Genomic DNA, 17,881 nt, shown 5'->3' with positions numbered 1-17,881 from the left:
AAGAGGGAGTTGTCTGAAAGAGTTAAAAGGAAAGTTGAGTTTTAAAAGAGAGAAAAGTAATATCGGAATTATATATGTCGTCTGTGTGTGCTGTTTGTAATTTGTACACATATTTGTTCACAGTACGTATACCAATGTGTGTTGTATGTGTGTGTGCGTGTGCTGTGAAGAATTCTGTCTCCTTCACAGGATCACGAAAGACCTGTGAATTCAAGAGGAAACACCACGAAAGTCCAAATCTGTGTAAGGTCTACACTGAAAAGTAGGAGTGTTAAGGGGAAAGGCACCGTAGTCTCTGATTTGAAGGGGTTTCCATTTGAATTTGGAAAAAAACAGACTCCTAAAGCCAGTTCAAAGCTTCAAAGAAGGAAGGATACATAGCACCGAGCAATGGAAACCAACGTTTCTGCAGCTCCCTACTGCACAACGGAAACAGATGTCACTCTCACAACCGCCTCAGAAGGAAGGGATGGTGAGCCCATTTCACAGATGACAAAGCTAGAAATGTTCAGTCGTCAACCCAGAGACACACTCGGGCTCAAGGGAAGGTAGAGCCAAAGTCCATCCCGGGCCTGGACAACCTGACTCTTTCCTGTTAGCTCCCTGTGCAACTTCCTGGAGCAATCCAGAGACACAAAGTGCACAGACATGGAACCTTTGCCCTCAACCTGGAAAAAAAGGAGCCAAACAAAGTATGGCAGCTGCCTTTGAAAACCACGGAAGTTTGAGGCGGTTCCAGAGACCTTGTGTCACTGTTAGGGTGTCTACAACCTGAGAAGGACAAGGGACTGGAAGTGAGGGAGTATGTGGGGTTGAGGGTGGGCAGAGGAGAGCAAACGAGGACCACCAGAGGCGTCTATTCCAACAAGGGCCACATTGCCCTTGCAGAACTGCCCTGAGAGCCGTGCCAAGCCATATTAGTGGCAGAGCAATTTGGTTTAAGCTTTACCTGGCTAGGTCTCAGGCTGACAATCACTAATCGCCACTGCCCTTGCCAAACACACACACTCGCACACACACACACACACACACACACACACACACACATACCTGCCAAACACACACACAGACACATAGACACACACACACACACACACATAGACACACACACACTGCCAAACACACATACACACACACACACATACACACCCCTGCCAAACACACACACACACACACACACACACACACACACACACACACACACACACACACAATTTTTAAATCCCTCCTAATGCTTTAGCGAAGCCCTAAGAGCCTTCAATGGACAAAGCAAGGTCCATCTGTTCGGTCAGGAATTTGCCAGACCTAAGTACAAGGACAATCGGCTTTGATTCTCGCTCAGCTTTGTGACCCCAAATCCTTCCTGACTCAATCAGCCAGAAAGAACTCTTCTGTGAACCGTGATTCCAAAGGAGAGAACTTGGGGAGTCTTTAAAAAAAAAAAGCTAAGGACTTCGCTAGTGACCGGGAAACTGTCTGTCCATTGTGGATGCGGCTTGCTCTAAAAGCCAGAGGGAAATGCTCAAGGTTGTCTTATGTGGCGGGAAAACAGAATGCTTTCCTTTTCAAAGATTTTATTTATTTTATTATAAGACATATAGGTAAAAACTTGCATATTTTGAAAAATATAAAAAAGGTAACAAAACAGACATTTTTCTCAGTAAGAAATATGCTCATAAATAGGCTTTATCAAAGGTTAAAATGGTTATTTGCAAAATAATAATAAATATAATTCGGCTGTGGCGTACAAGGAGCAACCCAAAGGATGGGGCATCTTTATGTTTGGGGGGGAAAAGCAGGCTTCTGACTATATTTAAAATTTTGCACTCCAAGTTATCAATATAGTTGAGATTTTTTTAAAAAAATATTTTATGACAGCTTCATGATTTCAAAAAAAAGACATAAAAGATGATTTGACTAAGTAGGATCTGGCAAAAAAAAAAATAGTTTCCTCAAAATAAACACTTCTAAGACACATAAGTAAACAATTTTTTGAACCTATAAGTGGTACACGCATATCAGCGTCTAAGTCTAGGAATCTCTGTGGTCTTTAAACAAAAACTGTCAGTAAGCCTCAGTTTCTAGCAAATTCTAACAATTCTCTCCACAGTTCGATAGAGCAGTAAAAACTGCAAGGAGGCCAGTTCCGCAGCTGCAGTTCCAGGAGTATAAGTTTGCAGAGAGCCCTTCTCCTTCCAATAAACACCATTTTCCTACATTTCTTTATGACCCAAGGACCTCAGATTCACACAGAACACTGAGCAAAACTTCAATGATGAAACACTTCTGTCCTAGGCATTCTTCACAAGATTCAATATTCTGCTGCCCAAAGGAGAGAAAAACTCGTGTGAACCCCAAACGTGCCCTTAAGTGAGTCTGGGGCATCCATCTAGCATAGCAGGTCAAGCTTTTCCTACAAATAAATACTGACTCTCGACAGAGATCTTTCGCCACCCATGCACTTGGTTGCCCATGAGGCTAACCTCTTGGTTCCCATCTGTAGTAGGGGAAGCCGCGTCTTAACAATGCTTCTGTATCCAATCTAATATAGATCACTGGTCCCAAAAGCCTTCAACGACGTCCATCAAGGGGACATCTGGACGACACTGGGTGCCTAGAGCACAGACAGGTCATGGCAGGATTTTGACTTGAGCTTGAAAGCCATGTTCTTGTTGTTTTTGGCTACAATTTTGCCCCAGAAGCGTCTGGCTTTCCTGGGGATACTCTCCCGCCTCTTCTGGTAGGCCAGCCTCCTCTCGTTCTTTTCCTTGCTGTCCCGACGCAGACGGACCTGCCGCACAATGCCCTCAAACAGTTCCTTCACGTTGTGCTGCACGGCTGCAGAGGTCTCGATGAATTTGCAGTCGAACACCACGGCACAAGCTCTCCCTTCTAGAAAGGAAAGGGAGAGAAGTGAGTCAAGGGTCATAGGGTATGGCCACGCTGGAGACCACCGCTCGAAAACTGTCCTAGGGGTAGCATGGGGCAGTAGGCTACATTACAGGTAGAAGGACGCACAACAGCATGCACCCTCCTGGGTCTGAATAGAAATAGCCCATAAGAGGATTCCAGGAAGCCGGCTAGAACCGGCTCACCACAAACTCACGATGTGAAAGTCCAGTTCCATCAAAACCCAGGCTAAGCTCTTTCCAAACACTTTTCACTGCTCATAACAGTCTTGAAAATCATACCCTCATTCTTACCAGATAGAGGAAGAAACTGAGTGTGTGTTTAAAAAAAAAATGAAAGAACTCATACAGCCAACAAGGACAGGAAACTCAGCCCTGCTTCCTATACACTTTCTCCTGATTCAGTTTCCGTCCCTAAAAACTGTGATTCTAACTCTACTATGTAGCTTTCCTATCTTTTGAAAAATGTGATTAAATGATATATTTTTAGGGAAAATGATTGTGTAAAAATATAATACAGCTACATCGAACTGTCCAAGCTTTTCTAACACTCTCAATTTCAGATACTCCATGGTGTTTAATGTCCACATGTCCGTGTTTTAGTTTGAAAAGATGTGAACCCTGAACACTGTTGCGTCCTAGTAAGACATTCCCACCAATTGGGAACAGTGCCTTGACTGAGTAGAGACTGAAAATGCCATATTTTACTTTTTTTACAGTTGTACTAAATCTACACTGACCCAATACAATCTCGAAGCCCCCCCCCCAAAAAAAAAGAATATGGAGGCCTACTCATCAAATAGAAATTATACTTGAACTAAGGACCAAGAAGCATGTGTGGTCCCGTCAGTCCGATGTCCTCACAGAAGTTTACAAAGTAGTGGGCGGCGTTAGAGAGTATTAAATGGAATGCCAACAGCTGTTTCTCTGGAAACTCTCTCTTCTGAGTCTCCTAATCCAGAGTTCCTCTCCTTGCATTCAGATATGGCTTTTCCTCCCCTGAACTTGGGATCTGCTTGGAGAACAGGAGGATGAGCAAAGGCTAAAACTGTCAGGAAATTCCTGAGGATGCTCTCCTCTCTAAAGTAATTCCGGGAGTACACCTAAGGGGGATTGGGTACCCTGGACCTTCAGGATACCCAGAGGATACAGAGAACAACACATGACTGATACAAACAATGAGAACCATGAGAGTCTTAGCCAATACACATTAAGCTTCACGGAGCACCCCACTGAGGCCCTGGTTGCAGCCTTGCAGGGGATGAGGAAGAGAACCTGCTAGTGGGCCGATGTGTGCTGTGCAGGGGTGGACCCCATATCACACACCCTCTCACCTGACACAGACACTTCTCGACACCGCACTAAGTCGCTTTTGTTGCCAACCAAAATTATAGGAATGTCTTCTGTCTGCCGGGCCCTGCGGAGCTGGATCCTCAGCTCAGACGCCTTCTCAAAGCTCGCCCGGTCTGTGATGGAGTAGACGATCAGGTAGGCGTCCCCGACCTGCATGCAGTGGTCGTGGAGCCATTCATTCTCCCCCTAATCAAATAAAAAGACCTTCCATGAACTCGGGCTAGCCTAAAAGTTGAGGTGCCATATTGCAAAGAAATCGTATGTCTATCCCAAGTAAGAGAAAACAAGAAAACTGCTTCCAACACCCCAAAAGGCATTGGCCTTCCAGGATGCCTAGAGATGCAAAGAAAGGCAGTCTGTACTGTTTTTATAGCAAACAGCTTACTTTCCAGTTACTACTACAGCTTGGGCTGATATAATACAAAAGTACTTTGACAAACAGTATTCCCAATCCCAATCTAAGTCGCCAAGAACCAGCCTTTTCTGACTCCCTGGAGTCCTCCTAATTAAGAATATTTTTGTGGGAATAGGAAGGTTCTCAATAAACAATGATCTTTCATATTTGCTGGGAGACCCAAAACCTGTCAAAAGCCATGTTGGAATCCAGGATTGAGAAAGCCAACTTTTCACAAGGTGGTTCTGTGTCATTGAAAATAAGTGGCCATGCTTGTTTGAACTTTCCCTAAAACAAATATGCCTCTTGTGGTTTTTAATAGAACTCGGGGGAAAAAACCACTGCAATTTGTTTGTTCTTCAGGGTTCATCTGTGAACGACCTGTTCCCCAGCACAGTCTCGTTCTTCAGAAGTAAATGCTTTCAATCAAGGAAATGAGCCCTCCTTGTCTGGAACATCTACTATGTAGGACAAGGTCACTCTGGCACCAAGCAGCCTGTTGAAAGGCAAGCCCTAAAGGAACGCACAGACAGCTACAGGCTCTGCATACCTTATTTTCCCACATGTCCAGTAGGATAATGGTTGCACTCTCTCCATCAACGACCAGGGTACGCTCATATGTATCTTCTAGAAAAGAGAGATTTGATATCAGTCCGGTGGATAAGAGATAATTCGGCATGAGAGGTTCCTGTTGACTTTACTCTAGAATTTATACTCCAGGAGACTAGGGATGCAGCTCGGTCAGTGAGTGCTTAGTACAAGCACAAGAACCTGAGTTCAGTCCTCAAGAATCCATGTGAAAAGCCACGCATTGTGGAAGGCAACTGGAAATCCTTGTTTTGGGGAGGGAGAAACAGGCAGATAGATCCCTAAGGTTCAATGACAGCCCAGCCTAGCCGACAGTCTCTGTCTCCCAAAACAAGACTCATGTCTATGGAAGAACAATACCCAAGACTGACATCTAGAACCCAAATGCACATGCACACATATCCACACATATGTGCCCCCACATGAGCGTATACATACACACCTACAGAGGTGGGGTTAGATAGAGACAGAATCAACTTCAAAGAGCTGGGAACATGGTTCAGTGACCTCTAGTCTCTCTGTGTATACACACACACACACACACACACACACACACACACACACACACACACACACACAATTGTTCCCCTTCAATATGCAGCACGCAGTCCTCCAGTCACTAAGCAGACTTCCCACAGCTCTTGTGGAAGGCTCAATAGCTCGAGTTAAAAGGGAATCATTTTCATCATTCTTGGGCCTTTTATGGAGGAAAGCCATTTATAAGGATAAATAAACTCCCTAAGACCTTTTGACTCCAGTTCAACGGCTGAAGCTATGAGAAAGCATTAACCATAAGCTGCATTATGGGATGTTTTAACTATAAGCCCTATTTCCATAATCTTTATGGGAGCTCCACTGTGTTCCAGTTGGGGGTGGGGCAGGCCTGAACACACACTGGAAACTTCATAAACTCTGAGCTCAGTGATGTTTCTCCTCTTTGCAGAAGCACAAGAAAAAATATTTTGAGGTGGTCCCTAACTGGACCATTATTTTCTTTAACTCTCCGCCCCATTTCCTTTGTTGTGTTGAAATGGATTCTTGCTAGTAGCCCTGGCCAGCCTAGAACTCAGGACACAATCAGGCTGGCCTAGAAGCTGCCTCCTGGGTGCTAGGAATGTGCCATTGTTATATAGAAAGTAATGGAAACTCCCCTCTGAACTCAAGCCTTGATTGGCTGTAAGTGATGGATGACAACATCCACAGGCCAGAGGAGCGCCATCTGGAAAAACAAGATGTCTTGGGATATTTGCAAGAGGATTTCCCATCAACCCTGTGCACTAATCCCATGCCTACTCTGGGGTTTTCTGTTTTTAGTTCCATCCTTCGGAACTAACTTTCATAACAATTTATGTCTCTTTGGCTCTTGGGCCTGAATCTCTTCCCCTAGATCTCTGTAGTGTTTGCCCCGGCTAACTGTGCTGTCTGGGTGTGAGTTTAAAATCGCATCAGAATCCTCTGCTTCTTTTCCTGCTCTATGAATCTCTGTGTTACTTGCTCTCTAGCATGCAACACTTGCCAGGTCCTTACTACCCTGTGCCACGTCCCCTTCCCTGCGTGTGCATTTGCACCTGCTTTGTTTCCTGTGCCTCCTTCCCTGGTCCCCTGACCCATCATGTACCTGACCCATTGTATGTGCTCCATATAAACCTGTGTCCCGCATGGATGAGCAGCAAATACCATGGTGCTGTGGCTATGACCACACACAAACCTCACCTCAAATCTAGGATCTACCCTTTCTTACCTATGTGGCTTTAGACAGTGCTTCCGGGGTCCCTAAGGCTCAGTTTCCTGACCATGGGAACTGAGGCTACAAACAGAATAGGGAAACATGAGCTGCAGAGTGAGCCGTAAACCAGGTCGATTCCCTGGGCCACACACGCCAACACTGTGCTGCTGCTCTCTGCTCTCTCCTTCCGTCCCTGTACTGCCCTAGGAAGTGCCATCCCAATTATACTGGGGAGGAAGCTTCCTGGGGTAAAGAGGCTAACCCAAGAGCATTTAGTTAAGTCTGTGTGACCTGGGCGTGGGGGAGTCTCAACCCACTCATTACATCCCAAATCCAGAGCTCTCTCCCTGTGTTTCTGGGCACCTTCCCACCCAGCTCAGGTATCCTAAGCCCTAGTTGTCTTCAAGGCCAGTTCAGAGAGCTTTACTTCTACCGAGCCTTTTCTGATTCACGCAGGCAGAATTCTTTCCTCCAAACTCCACTTCCTCCCTGTAACTCAAGATCATCGTCCTAACCCGGCTTGCTTTACAGTCAATGGGCGTCTGACCTCCATCGCAGACTGTGAGTGAGACTGCTGAGGAGGAAGCTCCAGGGCTCCCCGCACGTGCCTCCCTCTTCCACTGTGCCTCACCAAGTGCTGGGCTAACGAGTTAGAAACGAATGGGTCAATGAATGGATGGATGGGTGGGTGTACAGATGGAATGAACTATGCACAGAGGACCGTACGAGCGTTGCAACATGCTGGAGTAACATTCTTCTTTATTAGGAGAGATGATGGGGAAGGCTATCGGGCACATCCCCCTGGTAAATACTGAAAAGAAAGAAAAACAACACATGGGTGTGCTTTGGAAACACAAAGCTAGTGTGTCAATGTGAATGACTTCTAATGCACCTCTAAGCCAAATGAGTGTAATCAACTCATTTGTTGGTGTCTAATGTAGGTAGCTTCTCTTGATCAGACGCTCAGTGTAGTAGCAGTTAAGGAAGAGCCCCTCCCGACTCTCTCCAAAGAAGTTCCCGATTCCTCCCATTGCCCTATGCCTATGGGATATTGCCCTCCGCAGAGATACCACGCCTTCTGATGGGTAAACGCTTCTCCTGGGCCTACTATCCACTAACTTTTCAACTCTTCCCTCTTAAAACAAATAAAACAGCCTTGCCCTTACGTCAGCCCCTTGGAGCGATTATTCTCAGTACTTGCTAATGTCACCATGCTGTCTGTCAGGTACACTCAGTGGCTCTGAGCTCCTCACCACTCAGCCATCCCTAGGTACCCAAAGTCTACATGGTGCTGTCCTGTGTGCTACATACTTAACAGCATTTGTTTGTTTGTTTTATTTTATTTTTTTATTTTTCTCCATCTTTATTAACTTGGGTATTTCTTATTTACATTTCGATTGTTATTCCCTTTCCTGGTTTCCGGGCCAACATCCTCCTAACCCCTTCCCCTTCCCCTTCCCTTCTATATAGGTGTTCCCCTCCCCATCCTCCCCCATTACCGCCCTCCCTCCAACAATCACGTTCACTGGGGGTTCAGTCTTAGCAGGACCAAGGGCTTCCCCTTCCACTGGTGCTCTTACTAGGATATTCATTGCTACCTATGAGGTCAGAGTCCAGGGTCAGTCCATGTATAGTCCTTAGGTAGTGACTTAGTCCCTGGAAGCTCTGGTTGCTTGGCATTGTTGTACATATGGGGTCTCGAGCCCCTTCAAGCTCTTCCAGTTCTTTCTCTGATTCCTTCAACGGGGGTCCCATTCTCAGTTCAGTGGTTTGCTGCTGGCATTCGCCTCTGTATTTGCTGTATTCTGGCTGTGTCTCTCAGGAGAGATCTACATGGACATTGAACTACCTGAGGACCCAGCTATACCTCTCTTGGGCATGTACCCAAAAGATGCCCCAACATATAACAAAGGCACGTGCTCCACTATGTTCATAGCAGCCTTATTTATAACAGCATTTGGAAGTTAAATCCAGAGGCCAGTGAAAGAATGTGGGGTTTAGTTTAAACCACAAGAGGGTTTAAATGCAAGCCCTGGGAGTCACTTAGCCTCCACGCCTGTGGGGATGTCGATACCACGTGGACTCTATTCTTGTACACGTTATCAAGGAAGTGCCAACACATAGCATAGGCCCCACATTCGTAGGATGAGTGAAAAGCGCCAAAATAAGATTATTAAACCCCAGCCTCTACACTCAGCTTCCCTGAGGGGTGATTCGCCATCTGTCACTCATCCTCCCCAAGGCCCTGTTCACTCACAAATGAGCCTAGGAATTCTGTAAGGACTGAGATAAACAGCAACCATGAGGCCCTTCAGGAAGGCCCCTCCCACTGCAAATACCCATCCTAAGTATTCACGCCCTCCTCTTTCGCTGACTTCTAGCGCCCATTGTACAAAGAGCAAAGCAGCCACACAGTGCCAACCCTGTTTCTCTCTTGACCCTCGCTTAACTATAGTCCACGAGATTCCGGAAGTGGGAATAGAAATGGATGCTACATTGGTGAGCCATCGTTCGTGGCTTTCCTTGGGCTGCCCTTTGACACAGTAACTCCCTAACACCAAGACAACTGAGGAGCATAAACCCTTTCCAAGACGTGGGCCATTGTAGTGAGGAGTAAGATTTGCATACATCGAATAGGAAACGAGTCACCACTGAGCCATCTTTCCCATTCTGAACCCTCTCTGCCCCCCAAGTCTGTGTGAGGGTATACATCTTAACTGAGAGTCGGGACAGACCATGTGAGGAGTTCCAACACTCCTTTCTCCATTTCTACAGCTGTTAACAGGAGGTGCAGCTGTTCTGGGTATGCATGAGATGTTGGGGCTCTAGCTGAAGGACACTGTATGACAACAACTGGCTACCCAGTTGTAATTTATTGTGTAATATATACAATATATTGTGTAATGTATGTTTGTATAAAATGGGTCTAGGAATAGGTAAGGATTAAATAAATAAATCCTTGAACTAGGATTTCATCTGGAAGAGAAAATCATCTGGAAGGCCTGTCAGGCTCTACATGGGGCGTTTAATCATCATCTTTCCATTTCAAAATTTTTAAAGTTATTATGTTACTTCAAGTACAGCATTTGACCTGCTTACACTCACAAATGTTTCTAATGTTAGTGGAAACAAACTAATTGATCCACTCTAACAGGTCTCTTTCCCCAAAAATCAGTTTGGTTTTATGCATAGTCACAGGAAAATTATCTGTGGTGATGAACTCTCCAAAACTGGTCCAGGGCAGAGTCAGCCTTTCTGGAACCTCCCAGACCTGACCTTTCAGAAAGCCTCTTGATAACTTGGGTCACTGTGTACACATATTCCTCTGTGTGTGTGTGTGTGTGTGTGTGTGTGTGTGTGCGCGCGCGCGCAGGGCTCTGTGCCAGTAGGTAGGTTTCTGTCTCCCATCTCAGTACTGAGAAGGCATGCGTTTCTCCCCTAATTCTGAAGATAACGTTTTGTTTTAATTTGTTGGTTTTTTGAGACAGAATCACATAGCCCAGGCTAGCCTCAAACCTCTCTATGTAGCTGAAGATGACCTTGACTTCCTAGTCCTTCTGCTTCTTCCTTCACGGTGCTGGGATTACAAATGTGTACCATTATGCCTGGCTCCCAATTCTGCAGGGAAACGACCCACTCCCTCTTGCTCTTCCTGCTTACAAGACAGAACAGCACCGGGAACTGGGCCACCTACCTCCCAAGACCTCACAGTCGCTGTCCATGCTGTCATGTACACCTGCAAAGATGTTGGCCAGGGTGGACTTGCCCACTCCTTGCTCCCCAATAAGCACCACTCGGTAGTAGGTGTTTCCTGACTCGGAAGAGATAACCGAGTCTGTGGACTCGGAGGACCAGCTCCGCCGGCAGTGGTCATCGGGAGCAGTGGAGTGGTGGTTGTGGGGGTTGCAGGGGTGGGGATCCTTCTGGACCATCAGATGCCTGCCATCAGCAGGGATGCTCCAGCGTTGCTGTGGCTGCATGCCCACAGTGCCTTGGCGCATGGTGACGTTATTCAGAGTCATTGTGGGATCCTGGGAATCAGAGCAGTAAAGATGGCGACATTGTTAAGAATGAGCCAGGCCCAGGGAGTCTCAATACTGTCATCAGGGGTTCTTCACTGGATGGGTATGAATTCTTAACGTAAGGAACAACCATGAAACTCTTCCTAAGCCTGGCAAGCAAAGTCTTCAACAACAACAACAGCGCGCGCGCGCGCGCGCGCGCGCGCGCACACACACACACACACACACACAAACACACACACACACACACACACAAACACAGACACACACACACACACAAACACACACACACACACACACACACACACACGGTGACTAGCTTCTCACTCAGGCTGTCATTTGTAGTACCAGTAACACCATCCATTGCTCAAAAGCTTCCTCCATCCTTGAAGGAAAATCCCACTGGAAGTTGGCACAGAGGAATCTGGAAGGAACCCATTGCCTCCAGAAATGGCTTTACCATCAGCAACAAGTCAGTACTGCTAGGGACCAGCTGGCCAGGTTAGCTGTTCTTGTCTAAACAGGGCTCTTCACTGCCCAGTGTCCTGCAGTCTTTTGTGCCTCAGTGGGAAACACGTGGCAATGACATCACTCCCCTGGCTGGACTGGACAGGCGCTTTGGGGGAACTTCCATGTTTAGTAAAGTTGCCCTGATGTTCTCCAGCTGCCTGAAGAGACCGTTATTTGGGGAGTGGGACAGTTTGAGGTTTATGCCTCAGCTCTGCTCTCTCACCCACAGATACTGTTTAGCATAACCAGCCCTGAGCCTGGTTCTTCTGACAGGGGAAGGACCTGCTCACGTTCAGATACATCAAACTTGTACAAAAAGTGCTTCATTCTTAAGGAATCTTGTCCAGTCCAAGATTTAATTAGCTCAGAATTCCACCTTTTTGAAGTAAATCAGAAGGTCAGAGATTCAGGGAAAAGCCACTCAACTTCCTACAACTTTCTCCTTGCAAGACCGCCTCCCCTGCTGACAGGCAGTCCGTTTTGCCAAGACTGCCCGAGATAACACAGCAGCATCCACTCCATGGTTAACTCAACAAGCTCCCCGCGCGTGAGTGCAGGGATAGCACTCCGCTCACACATGACACCTATACCACTAGACAGAACAAGCCGGTTTCTTTTTAAATCTTAAAAACAATCCCTGGGTTGACAGAGTTGTGTTGAGACCTTGAAGTCTGCCGCCTGGCCACCTAATCTGTAAGGTGACACTCCTCCGGAATTGAATTAAGGAACCCCCATCAGAAGCGCATCCTTTGCACCTGAACTTCTTTCTCCTATGGGAGAACCCCTGGCACAGACTTCATGGTCTAGGGTCTCCCTTCCCAACTTAAAAAGTTCAGTGACCAGGAACGCCCCTTCCCGCGGAGGGTCCCACTGGGACTGCCCCTCATCCATGTCCCCTTACTTGGCTGTACTGGGCGCTGGGTGGGCGTTTGCCGTCGGTCCGGACAATGCCTGCTGCCTGCTGCAATGCTTGCCGCCTGCCGATGCGGGTTCCGCAGTCTGAGGCTGTGTGATGTCCGCTGGCAGTGCCGCCTCCTGAAGCCTCCGCGGCCCGCCGCCGTTTATAGCGCGCCCGGCAGCCCCGCGACGGGGCTTTTCCGTGACGTCAGCGCTCCCGCCGGGAGGGGGCGGCTCTGCAGCAAACTCGGAGTTGCAGCCACTTGGCTAAATCATTTACTCGTAGTCATGTGACTCCCTTAGCCCCTTGAGGAGAGTGTGAGGGAAAAAAAGACAGTTCAAACGTTGGCCTCCTTGATTTTGTTTTATTTTCTTTTTATCAGGTGGACACTGGAAAAATACACTTAGTGCATCTTAATCGCCCTTCCCAGCAGAGCACTTGTGAGCTGTCTGAATAAAGGATGGGGAAAGAAGCAGGCCTGAGTCGCGAGTCCAGCTGTGCCAAGAAAACAGACCCATCAGAGTGAGCGGGACTCCGGCCTCCAGGATGGGGCTACGGCCACCTGAGTGGACAGGCCACCTTTACAGCATGCTCTGAAAAGCAACCAGGCCCTTCCTGCTTCCTGTCACCTTCTCTCTGGATTGGGGACACACAGTTTCCCTTTTCCTGCAGAGATCCAAAGAGAACGGGCCAGAGAAAAGAGTGGGGAAGACCTTGAAAAAGGGCAGTTTGGCTCCAAGCAGCTTGCGCTAAACACTGCTGTCCTCCTGGTCTGGCCACAATGCCAATCAGAAATTTAATCACACCCCGATCGGTGCATCTCAGAACCGAGCTGCTTAGCATGGCTGGATGTGGCCTGGAGCCAGGGCTTCCCAGCCATGGGGAGAAGCAGGCTCAATTCCCTCAGAGAGTCCTATTGCTACAACCCTTTGCAAAGACTTGCAAAGACCTGTGGTTCTGGTGGGCCCAGAGAACCTTGCTCCTTACTACAGTTGTGGACTGAGAACAAGTCTCGCTACAAGGGAACCTGCCTAAGGTCAGGGTGGAGGCAGAGGCAACATTCAGAGCCTAGTTTAAGTACCTTTTAAACTGCACTGCTAAGTGGCCTCTTCCCCAGGACATGAGCGTCCCCAGGACATGGGCATTTCCCACATGCTGTGTTTAGACTCCATGCTAGCTTTTCCAACAAATCCATCTGCTTCTCCAGCCAGCGTCTGCTGTGGGTTGGCCGGTGACTCCTCAGGAAACAGCCAGCACCACTGTTGGAGTGGCTGGGCTGCTCTGTGGTTACAATGGTGTCCCAGTTCTCCCGAAGGCATCTATGCGATCTGGGAATTATCCAAGTGACCAGCTTCTGAGGCCTGTCAGGAACCAAGTTGGCAAAGGTAGAATCCACCGAATAAGAAAGATTTAGAGCGCCTTAGTCTCAAAGGTGGAGTACCAGAGGGATGACGGCCACTCAGGAAGGAGACGGCCAAACTGAAAGTATATTCTTGGAACCATAATGCTTGGATACTGCTCCTCACCGGAAACGTTTCTCCTCATTGTTAACTGGATGGGAAGGGACATGGAAAAAGAGGAAAAAGGACTGGGGGAGGGTAAGAAAGATGGAGACAAAGAGGGAGCTGGTGGAGGAGGAAGGGAAGGCAGGGAGACAACCACACAACTGTGAATATGTCTTTGAGGAAAGGCATTTTCACGCAGATACCCTAAGGACCATCCATGTTTCCTCCCTAGGTCTCTTACCCTGTCGACTGTTCTCAACAGAAACACTGCGGGGTAAACTGTGTGGTGTCTGTAAGCATATCACAGACTCTTAATCCTACGTCTTCACATTGGTAAGAACCTTGCATTAGGGAGCTGTGGAGATGGCTCAATGGGGAAATGTTGCTGACCAGGCATGGGAACTGAGTTCAGATCCTCAGCATTTACATAGAAGCCAGCCATCGGACACGTCAATGCTGGAGGGCAGACATAGATGGGCAGAGACCAGGGCCAGCCAGCCTAGCTGGATCAGGGAATTACAGGACAGAGAAAGATCCTGATTTATAAAACAAGGTAGAAAGCAACAGAGGAAGACATCCCAAGAGGAGTCTCCTCTGACCTCTACCCATCATGACACATACGCACGCACGCACGCGCATGCACACACACACACACACACACACACACACACACACACACAGAGGAGCTTCACATTAAAAATATGACCATGTGCCCAGTACTTTCTTGAACTGTTTCCAATGACATATGTAAAACACTCCAAAGAAAATGTAATGGTTGAGGAGAGAGGGGGTACAGCAGTGATGTGTTTGAAGAAAAGAAAAAGAATCTGCCATTTTAAATCATCTGTCCCACAAGAAGCCAGACGCTGACAAATGAGAAAATAATAATGTAAAAATAGGTTCCGACCAAATGATGAGTAAAAATTTAGAGGGAAGAAAAACCATACTTGCAAAGCACAATTGAGAGGCAAATCCTATCTATCGGAGCCCCAGCTAGCTTACCCAGGATCCCTGGGCCATCTGAGGGTCGGAAACTAGACAGAAAAGGTACAATTGGGGAATCCGAGCAAGTGGTGAGCTCTGAAGAGGAGAGACTGGCAGCGTCTTGCTGGTTTCTGTTCTGTGAATATCTTCCCCACATTCTTTCTGCCAGCATTTGAAGGCTTCCTCAGGTCCTAGCAAAATGAGCAGCCAGAGTCTAGCGAGGGAGGGGGACCTAACACAAGAACAGCAACAACAAAACTCACCTTTCTAAGAAGTACACAGGTGTTAGTGAGCCTTGTTGGACCTCACAACACCTCCTGCAGTTATAGAAGCAATCCTGGGAAGTGGCCTGCAACACTGGGGCATGGCCTGAGAACAGCTCCGTGTAACAGCTTTGCTCTCTCGGCCCACCCGTCACTGCTGTTTCATGTCCAGCAGGGCACATGCACCCCTGCTCCACAGAACCCTGTCCAGTCCTTCGGGAAACTAGACAAGTGTCTTCCTAACACCCACGACCTTCCCTGGGTCACATTTCCCTAGTGAGCGAGACTCCTTTCTTCAAAGGCATGAGCCACAACTCCCCCTCTCTTCTCCAAGTCTGAACTAAGCCCTGAGTAAGAAGAATAACGTGGCCCTACCATATCACACACTCTGCCAGTATGGAGACGTAGGTGGCAGCTTCCAGAATTTCAGATGGGATGAAAGGAGGAGGCTAGAAGTAGAGAAAGAGCAAAACCTTTGGTTCAGGATGTGAATGTAGGTATTGGGGGGTGTGTCTCTCTTAACCACCCATAGACTATGAACTTGAAGATCGTGGCTTGAAAACTAGGAAGGAGGGATTATGGGTTCATACATGCCTGGGACTTTAAACTTGCTCTATTCCAAAGGCTGTGAAAGCATTCGGTTGCCTTTAACACACTGCCTCATGCCATACGCTCGCTACAATCAAGATGCTGTCGTGGCGTCCACGCAGAGAAAGCTATGCAAACAGTCTCCATTCCCTGCCAACAACCAAGAAGATAACCCAGAGGAGTTTTTCTTCCCATCGCATTTGAAATATTGTATTGGTCAGCTGTCTGTTACTATATAAAAATAGCTAAGTTAATTAACCCACAAAGACAATTTGAGGCTTATGGTTCTGGAAGGTTCATAGTCCAAGATGGGGTGGTTCCCTCTTCCTTGGGCATCTAGCGAGGCTTCATATGATGGGAACAGGAATCAGAGGTAAAGCAGCTAACATGGGGAGCTAGGATTGACAGGTATACATTCAGTTCCCACTCTCCTTACTAATCCTGAACATATTGGGTTCCAACCAGCTATTCCCTTTTATATCAGCTGCTGCCTCCGAAAGATGGGCGTGATTTCTGCATGGGCTGAAAGAAAAGGTGGGGGATTTCACATCAGAAAAGCAAGATCGAACCTAGACCCTGCCTCCTCCTCCCGTATGACGTATGACGTTGACGTATGACGTATGACGTTGACGTATGACGTATGACGCTGAGCCTCGAGGGCCTGGCTTCTGCTGTTCTGCAAACTGCCTGTGGAAATGCTTATGAATTACAGACCAGGCACTGAGCATGGCAGTGACTGTGATGGTGACGCAGGAACCAAGGACTGGAGTTCAGCCACCTGCCCTCAGCTCTGCTGCCTCTTCAGGCTCCAGTTAAATTAATCCAGCAGAATTCAGGACACATGCGATGGCAGAAGGAAGGGCAGCAAATGTCCTCCTCCCATTAGATGTGCTAGGAAAAAATTAGCAAGGAGAGCAGTATGGCTAAGCTCTTTGTAAACAAACTCGGAGATGGGTGGAGGGGTGGAGGGGGCAAATACTCAGCACTCATAATAGGTCTCCATCAGCCACAAAAATACTCAGGGGAGGAGCTGAGGTAGGAGGCAATGTGCAAAATCTGAGCACAAAAGGAGCCACCCACCCACTGTGGGAAATCTAAAGAAGGAAAGAATTACTATATGGAAAATCATTGCTTTACAGAAGTAAGGGGGGCCGCCAATTGCACAATCAAGAGAGCCCTGATTAAGAGAAAATAAAAGACTAAAGAAAAGATGACTAAGAATAACCTCCCAGCACCCAGAGGCCTGCAGGATCCAGATGGACAACCCCTCCAGCTGCTGTGTCCCCCCTTGAGACCCCCCTCCTTCTCATCAGATTCCTGCTGAGCACACTTAATCCCACTGAAAAGAACCTCTTAGCTAGTAACTATCCACACCATCAGGCCAGTCTGCTGCAAGTCTCCATGGCTACAGGGTCAGAGGTAACCAAGGTCCCGTCTGTATTGACCCTGCAGAGAGAAAGCAGGATGCAACTGCTGGGGTGCAGGGAGGGTTGGGGAACCTGGAAAGGGCAGACATTTCTTCCCTGTTCAATTTTTCAAAATTCAAAAATCAACTTGGAAAAGGGAATGGAAATACTAAGGATGGTATAGGATGATGTAGGATGAAGGCATGCCCACTGTAGGACTATCAGCCACAATGGTTCTTCTCTGTATGGTCCACCGCCAATATGTAAAGCATTCATATCCTTCACGACCCAGCTATTCCACTTCTAAACGGGCACCTTATTACACAGGAACTAAAAAGAAGTATGCCCTGGAAAACACTGTTGGAAAGAGCAACCATCAGAAAGCACCCCGACATCATCGTTATCGATAGATGCCATGCGGCGCAGATGCAGCGGTGAAGACGAGCGATGTGCATGTGCTTAGTAAAGAAAACAAGCATCAAGGCCACACTGATAAAGTGAGGATATCGCTAGGGTGATCGATCACATAATAATGTTAATGCCTCCCTAGTAGTGTATAGTGAGATTTAGCAAGCATTGAACAACATGAGCAAGAAAACAGCAGCTTCAGAAAAAAGTCGTTCTTGAGGAGAAGGATGTGATTGATTGGAGGACAGCAGATGTTCTCAAACAAGAGGCCAGAAAAGAGTCCCACATAAGAGCAAAACAACTACCAAACCAATCAGGGGGCTCATT

The 17,881-nt window shown here is 47.4% G+C and overlaps 1 protein-coding gene across 2 annotated transcripts; it reads right to left on the bottom strand.

The window, feature by feature from the left end:
* Nucleotides 1–1,554: 1,554 nt before the first annotated feature.
* Nucleotides 1,555–12,540, bottom strand: Gem (GTP binding protein overexpressed in skeletal muscle). Of its 2 annotated transcripts, NM_001106637.1 has the most exon segments (5): nt 1,555–2,892; nt 4,244–4,448; nt 5,207–5,283; nt 10,665–11,001; nt 12,404–12,540. In NM_001106637.1, coding segments are annotated over 4 exon segments (888 nt in total). In that variant the 5' UTR covers nt 10,993–11,001; nt 12,404–12,540; the 3' UTR covers nt 1,555–2,614.
* Nucleotides 12,541–17,881: the final 5,341 nt, after the last annotated feature.

This window comes from Rattus norvegicus, chromosome 5 (assembly GCF_021556685.1).
Source record: "Rattus norvegicus strain SHRSP/BbbUtx chromosome 5, alternate assembly SHRSP_T2T, whole genome shotgun sequence".
Lineage (NCBI taxonomy): Eukaryota > Metazoa > Chordata > Mammalia > Rodentia > Muridae > Rattus > Rattus norvegicus.
The sequence above is the reverse complement of the archived record's forward strand: the minus strand, read 5'-3'. Positions and strand labels throughout refer to the sequence as shown.

Bases quoted from the DNA above. Each gene is read 5' to 3' on its own strand.
- Gem (XM_087547866.1), bottom strand. From the start codon at position 10,992: ATGACTCTGAATAACGTCACCATGCGCCAAGGCACTGTGGGCATGCAG. The intron at 7,782-10,664 runs GTAGGTGGCCCA...CTTTCTTTTCAG, and splicing joins CGACTGTGAGGTCTTGGGAG to TATTTACCAGGGGGATGTGC.